Source organism: Scyliorhinus torazame, chromosome 17 (genome assembly GCF_047496885.1).
Source record: "Scyliorhinus torazame isolate Kashiwa2021f chromosome 17, sScyTor2.1, whole genome shotgun sequence".
Taxonomy (NCBI): Eukaryota; Metazoa; Chordata; class Chondrichthyes; order Carcharhiniformes; family Scyliorhinidae; genus Scyliorhinus; species Scyliorhinus torazame.
The window spans coordinates 135,935,168-135,950,953 of NC_092723.1; the positions used below are offsets into that span (position 1 = coordinate 135,935,168).

A 15,786-nucleotide genomic window follows, 5' to 3' on the forward strand; every position below is an offset into this window, starting at 1 on the left:
TATAGGGCTAGAACTTCCGTGGAGTGTCAATCACTGTCTGATTGCCGATCTGTCCCTATGTACTCGCCCTAAAATGCAGCTGCAATTTCTCGCCCAACCTTCCAACTCCGGTCAGGTGAGAAAAGTGCAGTGCAGCAGGTTCTCAAGGCCTTGTGTCAATGCAGCTGTGACAAGGTAAGAAAGTCATGCTCCCTTTTTAAGGCACTAGCTGCTGTAAAGCAGGTAGGTTTAAATGTCCAGCCACTTTGAGAAGCCAGGGCGAAGGTCAGTGGGTAGGATTGGGAGTGGGGGATGGTCAGTATCTGTGGAGTGGGTAGTCTGGGAGGGGCAGTCGTGGGGGAAGTGGGTGGGGGGGTGGGCGGAGTCCCTTTGTGGGTTGTGGGATGGGGCGCATGGGGTGATGCCATTTGGTAGTCAGTGGTATAGTTACCTAGGAGTTTGTACATTTGTACACTTCAAATAACAATAGCTAAACGCCCTTTTGTCAAACTGTTTTTTCAGAGTAATACTTTAATTAATACTTTAAATACTTTAATAGCTTACAGAGTAATCTGTTGAGAGTCGGGCTGAAAACCTGGATAATTACGTCACAAAGTGGCAAAATAATAGATGTGTCTCATGCATGTATCACAACACAAGTGTGCTTTCAGCACACTGATGATTTTGGCTAAATTCTTTTATACTTTGCTATTATCCCTCTAATTACTATTTCCAATTGTCTCTGCTCATTTCCTGAAGATGTTGAGTCCTTGTGTGGATACAGTTCCATGGGTGTGCCTAAACAACAAGTGTCAGCAGATTAAAGTGTCACAAGGCAGCCCTCCACCTTGCCCTCATGTTATAACCTGCGAGATTATTATTGGCTGGGGGACTAATGGCAATATATTTTAGTTTATTTATTTAAAAAAATATATTTTATTGAAACATTTGTAATTTTCACAGTTTGACACATTCACATTTCTTAAACAACCGTGCGGGCCGACACACGCAAAACAGTAAACACCGTCCTCTACTACCCCCGCCCTATCCCCTAATTACCCGTATACTAAGTTCCCTGTCCTTATCGAACATTGCCATGCCTCCTGTTTTCCTCCCCAAACCCCCCCTTTTCCTCTCCCCCCTTTACTGCTGATGTTCAATTTTCCTTGAAGAAATCGAGGAACGGATGCCATCGCCGGGCGAACCCCTGAATTGATCCTCTCAAAGCGAACTTGATTTTTTTTCCAGACTGAGAAACCCTGCCATATCACTGACCCACACTCCCTACTTCGGGGGCTCCGACTCCCTCCATCAAAATCCATCTCCGGGCCACCAGGGAGGAGAAGGTCAGGACATCAGCCTCCCTTTTCCCCCACCCCCCCTTGGCCCCCGGATCTTCCGATACCCCAAATATTGCCAGTTCTGGTCTCGGAGTTGCCCTCCATTCCAGGATTTCTGACATAACATCCACAAATCCCTGCCAGAATCCCCATAATTTCGGACATGCCCAAAACATATGTACATGGTTTGCCGGGCTACTGCCACACCGCCCACATATCCTCCACCTCCTCAAAGAACCTGCTCATACGGGCTACTGTCATGTAGGCCCTGTGGACCACCTTGAACTGGATCAAGCTAAGTCTGGCACACAACAAGGATGAATTGACTCTCTTCAAGGCTTTTTCCCCACAGTTCAATTTCCAACTCTCTTCCCAGCTTCTCTTCACCTCCCTGGTAGGGGCCCCTTCCCACTCCATCAACTCCTTGTATATCTCCAAACCCCCCCCCCCCTCTCCAACCCCTGTTTTTGACATCACCTTATCCTGTCGTCCCCTCAGGGGGAGGCACGGAAAGCTTGGAACCTGCCTCCGTACAAAGCCCACAACTGAAGGTACCGAAACCCATTCCCACCCGGCAGCTCGAACTCCTCCTCTAGTGCCTCCAAGGTCGGAAAGCCCTCCTGGATGAATAGGTCCCCAAATCTCTCAATCCCTGCCTGCTGCCATCTCTTAAAGCCCCCATCCAGCCCCCCCGGGGCAAACCGGTGGTTGTCACAGATCGGTGACCAGACTGACGCCCCCTCCAGTCCCATGTGCTGCCTCCATTGCCCCTACACTCTTGGGGCTGCTACCACCACAGGGCTTGTAGAGTACTGAGCCGACGAGAACGGCAGAGGCGCCGTTAGTAAAGCCTCCAAACTTGTACCCTTGCAGGATACCGCTTCCACTCGCTCCCAAACCGATCCCTCCCCCACTACCCACTTCCTGACCATCGATATGTTGGCCGCCCCGTAATAGTTAATGAAGCTCAGGAGGGCCAAGCCCCCTTCTCCGTGACCCTGTTCCAGGAGTGTCTTCTTTAGTCTCGGGGGTTTTGTCCGCCCACACACAACCCGATATCGCCGCGTTCATTTTCCTGAAAAAAGCCTTTGGGACAAAAATCGGGAGACATTGAAAAAAGAAGAGCAGTCTCGGAAGGACTGTCATCTTTACCGCCTGGACCCTCCCTGCCAGCGCCAGCGGGAGCATGTTCCATCTGCAGAAGACCCTTTTCATTTAATCGACTGCTTTGCCCAGATTTAACTTGTGAAGCTGCCCCCAATCCTTACCCACTTGAATCCCCAGATGTTCAAAACTCCTCTCAACCACTTTAAAAGGTAACTCCTTCAGTCTCCTTTCCTGCCCCCGTGCCTGGATCACGAACATCTCGCTCTTTCCCATATTTCACTTGTAGCCTGAAAATCGCCCAAATTCTCCTCGTACCTCCATGATTTCGGCCACCCCTCCCCACTGGATCTGTGACATAGAGCAGCAAACCGTCCGCATAGAAAGAGACCCTGTGCTCCATCCACCACCCCCCCCCCCCCCCACTATCCCCTGCCAGACATGCAATGATCTAAGGGCCATTGCTAAGGGCCCTATGGCCAGGGCAAACAGTAATGGGGAGAACAGGCATCTCTACCTTGTCCCCCTACAGAGACCGAAGTATTCTGACCGGACTCGGTTGGTTGTTACATTTGCCACCGCTGCCTGATAGAACAGCCAGACCCAATCCAAAAATCCCTGCCCAAATCCAAACCTGCCTAAAATATCCCATAGGTACTCCCACTCCACTCAGTCGAAGGCCTTCTCCGCGTCCATGGTTAAGATCACCTCAACCTTGCACCCCTTGGCTGGCATCATTATAACATTAAGAAGCCGTCTAATATTAGATGTCAGGTGCCCTTCACAAATCCCGTCTGATACTCCCCGATTACCTCCGGGACACAATCCTCTATTCGGGTGGCCAAGATTTGGCAGCAGTTTAGCATCTACATTCAAAAGGGAAATTGGCCTACATGATCCACAGCTCTCCGGGTCCATGTCTCGCTTCAGGATGAGAGAAATTGATGCCTGTGATAGTGTTGGGGGAAGCACTTCCAGCTCCTTGGACTCATTAAAAACTCTAACCAGAAGCGGCCCCAGTAACGCAGAAAACGTTTTATAAAATTCCACTGGGAATCCGTCAGGTCCCGGGGCCTTACCCGATTGCATCGCCCCCAATCCATCGATCACCTCCCCGAGCCCAATTGGGCCTCCCAGGACTTCCACTAGCTCCTCATCTACCTTCGGGAGCTCGAGCCTCTCCAGGAATTGATTCATACCCTCCTCCCCGGCCAGGGGTTCCGACTCATATAGTCGACGATAGAATTCACGGAACATGTCATTAACCGCCCCCCAGGTCCATCACTACCTTCCACCTCATATCCTTTATTTTCTCTATTTGTCTCGCCACCTCCTGCTTCCTCAGCTGATGTGCCAGCATCCTGCTAGCTTTCTCCCCATATTCATATATTGCCCCTTTTACCCTCCTCGGCTGTCCCTCCACCTTAGCTGTGGACAGGAGCCCAAATTCCATTTGGAGTCTCTGACGCTCCTTCAGGAGCTCCTCATCCGGAGATTCCACATTTCTCCTGTCCACCTGTAAGATTTCTCCTACCAACCTGTCCAGCTCCGCCCGTTCTGTCTTCTCCCTATGGGCCCGAATCAAAATACATTCCCTTCTAATAACCGCCTTCCATGCCTCCCACACCACCCCAGCTGCGGTTTCTTCCGTGTCGTTGTTCTTTATTTACCCCCGAATGGCCTCCCTCACTCGCTCACAGACCTCGTTGTCCCCTAACAGCCCTACATCTAATCTCCACTGTGGGCGCTGGGACTTTCCTGTGCTTACCCGCAGGTCTATCCAAAGTGGCGCGTGGTCTGACACCACAATTGCTGAGTACTCGGTGTCCTCCACCCCCGCTAACAGTGTTTTATCCAGTACAAAGAAATCTATCCTGGAGTATACCTTGTGCACATGGGAGTAAAATGAATATTCCTTGCTCCTTGGCCTCCTGAATCTACACGGATCAACTCCTCCCATGCGCTCCATAAACCCCCGCAGTTCTTTCGCCATTGCTGATACTTTCCCTGACCTAGAACTCGACCGGTCCATTCTCGGATCCAGGACCGCGTTGAAGTCACACCCCCCATAACCAACCGGTATGAGTCAAGGTCCAGGATCTTTCCCAGCACCTTCCTAACAAACGCGACATCATCCCAGTTGGGGGCACATATATTTACCAACACCAATGCCATTCCCTCCAGTTTCCCGCTAACCATAATAAATCTACCTCCCGGGTCTGCCTCTATCTTCCCCAACTCAAATGCCACCCTTTTGTTAATCAGGATGGCCACCCACCTTGTTTTAAAGTCCAGTTCCGAATGGAATGCCTGTCCGACCCATCCCTTTTTCAGTCTAACCTGGTCTCCCAGCTTCAAGTGTGTCTCCTGTAACATGGCCATGTCTGCTTTTAGCTGTCTCAAGTGTGCGAAGACGCGGGCTCTTTTGACCGGCGCAATCAGTCAACGAACATTCCATGTAACTAGTTTGGTTGTAGGCTCTTGCCCCCTCCACTGTTGATCAGCCATGACCTTTCCTAGGCCAGCCCTTAGCCCATGCCCTGCACCTCCCCTGGCCTGCCCCTCTGCAGCCACTGCCATCTGGTCTCCATCTCCAATCGCCTAAAAGTCCCCTAGTTGTCAGCAGACCACTCCCACCCCCCCCCCCCACTCCATCACTCTTCAGCCCACCCCCCACTTTGCTTCTGTGAACTAGCCCTCCCAGCTAGCCTAGCAGCTCCAGCCCCCTGCGCCTAGTATCCTACCACCTGCTGGATTCCCTTACCAACACTCTTACCGCAAGTTCTCAAAACAATAACATCAAGGACGCCATGTGGCGCAGTGGATGGCAGTGGAACTGCAGCGCTGAGGACCCGGGTTTGAATCCCGGCCCTGGGTCACTATCCATGTGGAGTTTGCACATTCTCCCCGTGTCTGCGTGGGTTTCATCCCCACAACCCAAAGATGTGCAGATTAGGTGGATTGGCCACGCTAAATTGTCCCTTGATTGGAAAAAAATATAATTGGGTACCCTAAATTTAAAAAAAACCAATAACATCAAACACAGAAAGCAAACAAACAATCCTCCAAGGTCTGGGCGCAGAGGCCCATCCCTCCTCCCTTTACAACATCTTATCAGTCCCATCACCTTCAAACAGAGCCAAAAACATTGGAAGGAAAATCAAACAGGAGAAGAAAAGATTATGCATGCAGGAACTCGAACATCTTTTCTTTTTGTTCCCTAGAACATCGCAACTTGAAACCTTTTTACTGTATCTCGGTACATATAACAACGAATCAAAATCAAATCAATTAGAGACATCCTTCTTTTCCCGATCAATACAACTTCGGATACAGTGAAAGGCTGAGATTCTATAAATGCAAAGCAACACAAAACTTTTACCTCAGCCCACTACCATCTAGATTTTAAAGTCATTATGCCTCTACCAGACTATTGTCTTTCCTGAAGGCCGCCGCTTCTTCTGGCGAGTCAAAATACAGTTCCCAGTTCTCGTAGGTCACCCAAAGACGGGCCGGGTAGAGCAGTCCGAATTTTATGTCCTTCGCATACAGGGCCACCTTAACCTTATTAAAACTCGCCCTCCTCTTTGCAACTCGCCCTCCTCTTTGTGAGTTCTGCTCCCAAATCTTGATACACCCGAATCTCTGCCTCTTCCCACATGAACTGTTTTGTCTGCCTGGCCCACCTCATAATGTGTTCCTTGTCCAGGAACCGATGCAGCCTCACAACCATCGCCCTCGGGGGCTCACGATCCTGGGGCTTTCGCCTGGGCACCCTGTGACCCCGGTCCACCTCTAACGGCCTGTCAAACGCATCTTCCCCGAGCATCTCCCGCACATATGCACCGGCATCCGATCCCTCCTTTCCCTCCGGCAGTCCGACGATCCGGATATTCTGCCTGCGAGAACGATTCTCCAAGTCCCCCACCTTCTCCAACAACCATTTCTGCCGATCCTGTAAGATATTAATTTCCGATGCCATCACAGTGGACTGCTCCTCTTGTTCCGCCACCAGCTCCTGCAACTTTTGTATGGCTTGTCCCTGGGTCGTCACTTTCTCCTCCACCCGATCGACCACCTCCTTAATCGAGGCCACCGCCCGGGTCAGGTCCTCCGCACACTCCTTACGATGCCGGGCGAACTTCTCGTCCAAGGATTTAACCCACTGATCCTTCGCCATTGAGCTGGTGTGGTCGAACTTTGCTTCTCTGCCATTGCATCCACAAAACTCTGAACTTCACTCCCAACCAACTTTTGATTTCTCTTTTACAATTGTTTCTTGGGCGCAGCGCCATAAAATAGGGATCGCCTCCTTCTCCTCTCCCTTTTATCCACTTATGTTGCAAAATTCCCCACAGAAATCCAGCTTAAAAGCTGTTAAAAAACCACTAAGAGCGGGAGTTGCCAAACGTGCGACCGTTCACTCCATGGTCACCACCGGAAGTTTCTATATTTTAGTTTATTGACAACTCAATAATACAGCAACATGCAGAAACAGCATAGTCAAAAAAAAAAAGAACAGTAACATGCCAACAGCAGTTACAAGATACAAAAACCACCAGCACACACAACCACCTCCTGTCCTCAATGGCAGCCTCACATCAGCGGAAAGGTGCCCTACGAGCAGCACAGACTACCGGAAAAGGACACACCGATATAGGGCAGTGTGAGAGAGAGAGAGTGGGAAAACCTCTCCTCTCCCACGAAGGGGCCACAGTTCAATCCACCAGCCACAAAGCCGGTATACGGCCACTTCTCTCTCTTCCCCCGCCCTCCTATGGTGTCCCCACATCGGTGGAAAGGCACCCAAACGAGTAGCGCAGACCACCGGAAAAGGACACACTGATACAGGGCATGGCAGAAGGGAGAGGGAAGAGAAAATGCTGGAAAATCTCAGCAGGTCTGACAGCATCTGTAGGAGAGAAAAGAGCTAACGTTTCGAGTCCAGGTGACCCCTTGTCAAAGCTGACAGACAAAAAAAGTGGGAAATATTTATCCTGTGGAGTGAGAATGAAAGATGAGTCATAGCCACAGAAACCCAGGGAAACCAGGTGCTAATAGCCACAGAAACCAAGGGGAAAGTGTGCTAATGGCAGTCCCCAGAGAGAGCAAAAGGTGTGAGAGGCCAAACGGCAGAGAAACTAACATCAGATGTAGATGTGACCGATGTAGATGTGGGGGGAGAGAAAGGGGGAAGCAAAGGGGAGAAGGGTTAAGGCAAGGTGGAATCGATGGGGGGTGGGGGTGGGGGAGGGTTAATATATATTAAGAAAGAAAGAAATGGTAAAAGACAGTTAAAAAGAAATGGGATAAAAACAAATGGGTCGAGGTTGAGTAGAGCTGATCATTTGAAGTTGTTGAATTCGATGTTGAGACCGGAAGGCTGTAGCGTGCCTAACCGGAAGATGAGATGTTGTTCCTCCAGTTTGCGTTGAGCTTCACTGGAACATTGCAGCAGACCAAGGACAGACATGTGGACATGGGAGCAAGGTCTTGTGTTAAAATGGCAAGCAACGGGAAGGTCAGGGTCCTGAATATGCACAGACTGAAGGTGCTCAGCAAAGCGATCACCCAGTCTGGGTTTGGTGTCTCCGATATTGAGGAGGTTAACCAAAGACCCTGCACCCATACTTGAAAGCAAGAGCAAAGCAAAAATAAAATGCAAAAATACGAAGTGAAAAAATTTATGTCTGCAGGCCTATGATATCTATGATAGGTAGCTCAGTGGTCCTCATTTTTACTTTTGCTTCCTAAGGAATATGTCTGGCTTCAATACTGAAGGCATTTAACGTTAAGAATTCAACATGTGAGGAACCCTCATGCAATCCAATATGTTATTTTTTTTCAATTACTATATAGGCTACTTGAAACTAAGATATTTTAATTGTGTGGAAACAGAAAAGGGCTTCATATATTGTGTCATAGTAATTTTGAATTTTACTTTGTGTGTTTTGCTTTTAATTTCCAATCTTTTGCCATACCGTCCAAACTCGTGGAGACACCTTCTATACTGTCAGCATTATATGGTTGTATGGGCGACCTCTGATATCACACCCAGTGGCACTTTTGTGCACACCTAAATAGTGAGTGTCACCAACTACTTGGCCATGGAATGTAGCAAAAATTTGCCTCTGCAAATCACAGTTTCTCTGAGAGCCAAGCTAATCTTTCTTTTCCTTAGCCTATGGGTACACAGGCTACTTCAAGCAGTATAATTGCTTTCCTGCCTGAGAACAGATAAATCAGAGCAAATTGTGATTCGCATAAAACATTTCTGGTCTGCACGGGGGAGGGGGGGGCGGGGTTAGAGAGAGAGGTTGTGTTTATCCACTGAGTCATGGGGGAAACTTTGAGTCATTGTTATTGGTGTTTTTTCACTTGTAGGATATTATGCCCGTGTCAAGGCAGTGAATATATTGATGGATGCTTTTATAAAGAAAACTAGCTGTAATTGCCAGGTTATAAACCTTGGTGCTGGCCTGGACACAACTTTCTGGAGACTCAAGGTAATATTGACTAATAATACTGTACAAAAATATAATATAATAAAACAGTCACTGTTCTACCTTGGGCAAACATATGTCAGTCCTGTTCACTTTAAATACTGACTTTAATTTCCAGAGGTGAATTTTTAGAGTCAGCTATTAGAATAGCATAGAATTTACAGTGCAGAAGGAGGCCATTCGGCCCATCGAGTCTGCACCGGCTCTTGGAAAGAGCACCCTACCCAAAGTCAACACCTCCACCCTATCCCCATAACCCAGTAACCACACCCAACACTAAGGGCAATTTTGGACACTAAGGGCAATTTATCATGGCCAATCCACCTAACCTGCACATCTTTGGGCTGTGGGAGGAAACCGGAGCACCCGGAGGAAACCCACGCACACACGGGGAGGACGTGCAGACTCCGCACAGACAGTGACCCAAACCGGAATCGAACCTGGGACCCTGGAGCTGTGAAGCAATTGTGCTATCCACAAGGCTACCGTGCTGCCCGTATTCCCAGCAGAATCTGTTAAATTCTTATTCGGGACACATACCTAATTTAAATACTTAGTAGATACATAGATGTTCTAAATTGATATTTGCTGTGAATGTGTTGATTTTTCTGTTCTTAAAAAAGGCCTCATTATGGTATCTCCATGTGATTCTGCATGATGAATGGAGGATTTTAGAAATAATGGCTGTTAAATATCGGGGCAGTTTAAGGGTTTAATGCCTGTGGCTGTAGTGTGTTTGACTGCAGTGGTCATATTTTTTAAAAAAAGATTCTGTTTTGCAGTGCCTGGGAGCTTTTAGGAGCCAGAAGGTGAAATTGACCAGAGGAATGTGTTTTTCAGTCTGGACTAATGCACTGTGATTTGACAAGGGAAAGTCCCTGTGAAGTTCATGTGCTTTCAGCCTGGAAAGTTAATTTGGTTTTCAGCTTGGGGAGGTGATATCATTGCTGGGTGGTGCTAATGGAAGGAGAGACATTTTGGGAAAAGCTTTGGAGAGGAGTTGAAGTCTGATCTTCTGATAATTCTCTCACAGTAGGACAGTTAGAAAAAGAGTAATAATATTTAAAGCAGAGCAGTCTTATCTGAGGACAAGGAAGAAGCTGAAACAGACCAGGTGAACCAGTTTTATGAAGACGTTAAGGCAGATTCTGAAGGAGTTCTAACAGGAGACACATCTGTTCTGCAAAGCAAGTAGAGTGCTGATTTTTAAGATGGATTGAGAGCTGTATGTTTCTTGTTGTTTAATGGGGAATTTAAGTATTTAAGGGGTAGTTGTTAGATGTTTTCTTCGGGTGTGAAGTTTTGTTGTAAAAATACCAAATCCCTATTTCTTTCTGCAATCACTCCTGGAATCATTCTTTCTGCACAGTCCTACAAATACGCTAAAATATTGGGGATCCGGCCCAGTATTGGCATTTGGTATGGAATCGTAATACCTGGCTTACCTGAATCTGCATCTTATGCTTGAAATTTGACAGAGCCCTATTGAAAATGTTACCAAGTCTTTGAATCTTTCTAAAATTTTTTTTTGTTTTTTTTGTTTCAAGAATATTGGAATATGTTGAACCTTTGGCGCATAAGCTTATCAATACACTAATACACCAGTTTTGCACCAGATAGCTTGTATATGATTTATAGCCAGGGCAAATGATCTATCCTTTTATTTTGAAGGCTAAAATGAAATTTATAGCAGTAATTGTAAAGTGGACTATGTGGGGGTAGCACACCTATAATGCTGGAAATACTCAGGTCAGGCAGCACCTTGAGAAATACAAAATTAATATTTCAGATCTGTGACCTTTCATCTGTTCTGATGCTGTCAGACTTGGTGAATTTTTCCAGCATATTATGTTTCTTTTTCAGGATTCACAGACTTTGCTTCTCCTTAACTTCAATGCTCTTGTTTTACATATGGACTTTCTAATCCCAAACTAACTTGCCGTGGGTTCAAATCCCTTATCCAGAAGTGGAGTTAAATTTTAAACATTTAATGGGTGTCCTTCAAGTAAAATTCATTTTATAGTGAGCCATAAAGATATTTTAAATAACAATACATTGCTGACAAATTAAAAATAAAAATGCATGATAATTGTATGTCACAGCAAGGTTCATTTATATAATATCCACAGGAGTCCTGAAGAAGGTTTAACCATAAAGGTTTATTTAATCAAAGAAAAATAAGACCTCAATGTGGCGTGCAGTACATCAGTCCCAGCCGGGACTATCGATCTGCCAGTTTCAATCCTGGCTGGCATTTAAGTGCCTGGTTAACAAGCCCCAGCTGCTAGGCCTCCGATAATTGGGTCATCCCCATGGGTCTTGTGAGGTTGTTAAATGTCAACTTTTATTTCTGAACTTGCAGGTGGTGGGAATTGCACTTTTACTGGGGCACACTGAAATTTTTTTAACTTGCAATGAGCTTTGAGTTATTGCGATGGATGGGTTAGGAACGATTCTTGAACTGTTTGTATGATGAGGTTGAATCATAGACTCTTCACATTGAATTGTCCCTGCACATATGACTGTCCTCTTCGAAATTATGAAGTAGACTTTTCACAATAGCCCTATTGACAGCTCAATTATGTCATTAGTACTCAAAGCAAAAATTACTAGATTGGATATATAATCTCAATCAGAATTCTTTGATTTTTAAAAGAAACACACGAGTGGGTGGGGGGACGGCTGTGAAGTTAATCAGGGCCACGAAACATGGACTATCCTGGACAGCACGGTGGCATTGTGGATAGCACAATTGCTTCACAGCTCCAGGGTCCCAGGTTCGATCCCGGCTTGGGCCACTGTCTGTGCGGAGTCTGCACATCCTCCCCGTGTGTGCGTGGGTTTCCTCCGGGTGCTCCGGTTTCCTCCCACAGTCCAAAGATGTGCAGGTTAGGTGGATTGGCCATGATAAATTGTCCTTAGTGTCCAAAATTGCCCTTAGTGTTGGGTGGGGTTACTGGGTTATGGGGATAGGAGGTGGAGGTGTTGACCTTGGGTAGGGTGCTCTTTCCAAGAGCCGGTGCAGACACGATGGGCCGAATGGCCTCCTTCTGCACTGAAAATTCTATGATAATCTATGGACAATGGAACAATACGTAGTCAGGGTCAGAAAGCATAAACTGTCCGGGGCAATAGAGCAATTGGTCATCAGGGTCAGAAAGCACATTATCCTGGCAATAGTGCAATAGGTAGTCAGGGCTAGAAATCACAGACTGTCCTGGGCAATAGTGTAGGAACTTCAATAGCTGTGCTTGGCAAGACTGTCCTGGGCCCAGTATAGGGAGAGGAAGGGCCTATCTGTCCTGTTGTCAGTTGTGCCCACCCTGGTGTTCAGGGCATGGTCAGTCCCTTGCACATGTTGGTCCTGGTGGTTGTGGAATTGGTACTGTGCTGCAGATGGCACAGTCACAGTTAGGGAGGCATCTGCAGCCTGTATTTGGGGAACAGGTAATAAATACAATGTAGGGCACTCGGTCTCATAGGCAGGGGGGCACTCGGTCTCATGGGGGGGGGGGGGGGGAGGTGTAGTGTCTTGGTATGTCACTGTACATAATGAGGAGGGGTCAGGTCGACATGGGGTATCAGGACATCAACATCAGGGCGGCACGGTATCGCAGTGGTGTGCATTGCAGTCTCATGGCGCCGAGAACCCGGGTTCGACCCCAGCCCCGGGTCATTGTCCGTGTGGAGTTTGCACATTCTCCCACAACCCAAAAGGATGCGCAGGGTAGGTGCATTGGTCACACTTTATTGCTCCTTAATTGGAAAAAAATAATTGGTGCTCTTTTTATAAAAAGGAAAAGGATATTGACATCAAATGGTCCAGGCAGGGTGGACAGGAATATCAAAAGCAGTCAAGATGTGATCTTGGATTAGAGACAAAAGAAGGCGAGTGATCAGAGGGAGGGTTATCGGCACATTGTGCTCTTACTGCACGATGGGAAGAACTTCTACAGTGACAGGAAGGGGGCTTGGAAGTTGGTCTCACAGTAAAACCTAAACACCACCATTTTGCAAGCCTCTCCAAGGATGCAGGACAAAAATAAGCTATGGAAAAAAATTGCCAGGGGAGGGGTCCATAGGCATGTGGGAGTAGTCAAACATTGCACTTTTGGGCTAATTTGCATTTTGCCAAATGGTGATCATTGCATAGCTGAAACATGTTAGAAACACTCAAATGCTAACTGATGGATTTGGGCACTTTAACTCATGGTGCACATTCTTGTGAAACTCCATTCTACTCTGGGTCCAGATTTTCAATGTGTTTCAATGACCAACGTTCAGCTGATCAGTAACCACCAGAGGAAGATTATGCAGGTCTGTGCAAGATACCCTGGGAGCTCTCTCAACACATAGTCACATGCAGGTGTCAGAGATCTTAGAGAGCCCTCATGCATACAGGATTGGCTCCTCCAAGACAAAGGCTACCCACAAAATACGAGGCTAATGGCACCCATTAGGCAGCAACAAACTGCTTCAGAAGAGTACGATGGGGCTCATTCTGTGATGCGCTCCTTGACTCAGCAGACCATTGGCATACTGAAGATATATTTCAGATGTCTGGATTGGTCAGACAGGGCTCTCCAGCACTCCCCAGAGGGTCAACCGCATCATTGTGGTTTTCTGCATGCTACACAATCTGATGCTGCAGATGGAGCAGCTGCATGTCTCCTCTGATGAGGAGGACATGAAGAGGGCTGCACTCCATGAGGACAAGGAAGCTGAGAATCCATAGGAGGAGGCCATAGCACATGGCAGACGTGTGCATGTGATGCTTATAGCCACAAGGTTCCAGGATGATGATGCCGCTGATTTGTTCAGACCAGCCTTTTTCACCCATTTTCTCCATGCTGCCTCGACATTCACTACTCTTTTGCTATCCTCAGCATCTCAATGAAGGACATCAATCTCAGAATGAGTAGTTACAATCTTGCGTGATGATGGCCTCATCCTTTGAATGCGAGGCAGCCTCTGGAGTATGTGGCAGTTTTTTTCTGGGGTCATAACTCCACCAACGTGACAGAGTAGACATGGTGTAGTCTCTTTAAGCATGCCACCAACATACTACCTATGGCAGCCATCAAGAGGCGGGCAGATTGCTAACCTTAATGCACTTGCAGCACTATGCCTTGAATGTTGCTAGGTGCCTCCAGGAAGACCATCTACACCAGGCATTTTCAAAGTGGGGGTTGCAACCTGCGGGGTGGGTCGCAGAGCCAGCCATTGCGGCGTTCCCGATCGCGGGAATTCACGCACAGCAGCCGCAGCAGCCGGCTTTTAACAATGCCGGCTGCGAGCAGCTTTACAAATGGTAGCCGCAACCAGCTAAAAAATGCGGGCGCACTGCGCATGCGTGTCCACTCATCAGTGCATGCGGCCCGCGAGTGTTGGGACCTGAACCCGGGGTCAAAGTGTGACCGCAGCATGGCGGCGGCTGACTGTGTGGTGATCATCGATGATGAACAAGGCTATGACCTCCTATCTGTTTTGCATCCCGAAACATTACTCAAATGAACTGGAGAGGGTATATTATATTCCTCATTGTTTAATCATGGACAAAACTGAACATTTGGCAAGGGATATAATGAAAGCCATGGGAAATCATAACATTGTCACCCTCTGTGTACACTGAAGGGTAGCTATAAGTTTTTTGCTGACCTTTTAGACTACATTAAAGCATTGAATTGAAACAGTGTCCAGTCAATCCCTATGATGGTGGACTTCATTGGCTTGAAGAGTTACTGTAATGGTCAGTCAACAGGGAGCTACTCAGAATTTACGAACTAGGGTACGAAATCCATGCTTTCCTCCTCAAGAAATTGTCCTCTCTGGCTGATTCGTTTGCTGATGAAACTTGGATGCTAATTATGTCTTACCTTGCAGACATCTTTTCAATTCTCAATGAACTGAACCTCAAATTGCAAAGGAAGGATGATGATTGCTTTTGGCACTGTGAAGAAATCGCAGCTTTCCAAAAGTCGTTGGAAGTTTGGCAATTACGAGTGCAAAGCCAAAACTACTCCATGTTCCCCACATTGCTACGGCACATCGAAGAAAACAGCATTTGTAAGGAAACTGTCAATGGACTGGCAAGCCTGACTCCAAGTGAAGCTGACTGAACTTCTGCGCCTCAGCTTTGACAGCACATTAAAAACATGGCAAAAGTCAATGAAACTGTCAGCATTCTGGAGTAACGTCTCTGAGGAGTATCCAGAGCTGAGTAAAATAAGTATTTTGTTGCCTTTGTCCTTCACAACGCCCTACATGTGTGAGGTTAGATTTTCCGTCCTCATGAAAGATGAAGACGGCACAAAGGAACCGGCTGAATCCTGCACCCAATATGTGCATAGCCCTCTCCTCCTGTGAACCTGATTGGAATGAGATCGTGAGGACCAAGCAGGCTCACCACTCGCATTAAAGGTAAGAAAATGGTGGATCACAAATGTCGCTGGCGTGGGTCCAGAAGGTTGGCCCGTTGGTAAAGATGGGTCCCTCGGAAACAAAGTTTGAAAAACACTGGTCTACACTCTCTGATTCTCAATTTGATGTCTGAAATCTAATCCGAATTAGGACTGTGGGAACTCTCCACAGGCAATCCCTCATGCAAGATTAATGCTCGGGCCTTATCATCATACTGAGTCCATATGAGGAGACCGTTTTCTATGACCCAGTCACCTGTCACTCTCAGTGATGGATGCAAGCCTATGAGTCAGGTCACCTTTGTGTGCACTGAAAGCTTCTGCAGCAGCTCTGTCTGATGACTGACGATCACTCATGACCATGCCTTCATCTGGAGTATCCTAACTTGAGCATTAATTAGTTAATGCTTTGATAAATAAGCACGTATATCAGGTGGAACT

General features: G+C 47.2%; 1 protein-coding gene across 4 annotated transcripts in view; it reads left to right on the forward strand.

The window, feature by feature from the left end:
• LOC140394172 (leucine carboxyl methyltransferase 1-like) overlaps positions 1-15,786 on the forward strand; it is a 56,169-nt gene that overhangs the window by 3,569 nt on the left and 36,814 nt on the right. For all 4 annotated transcript variants that reach the window (XM_072481118.1, XM_072481117.1, XM_072481119.1 and 1 more), the window contains exon 4: positions 8,808-8,929. In XM_072481118.1, the coding sequence (XP_072337219.1) occupies positions 8,808-8,929 (122 nt within the window). The remainder of the gene's footprint in view (positions 1-8,807; positions 8,930-15,786) is intronic.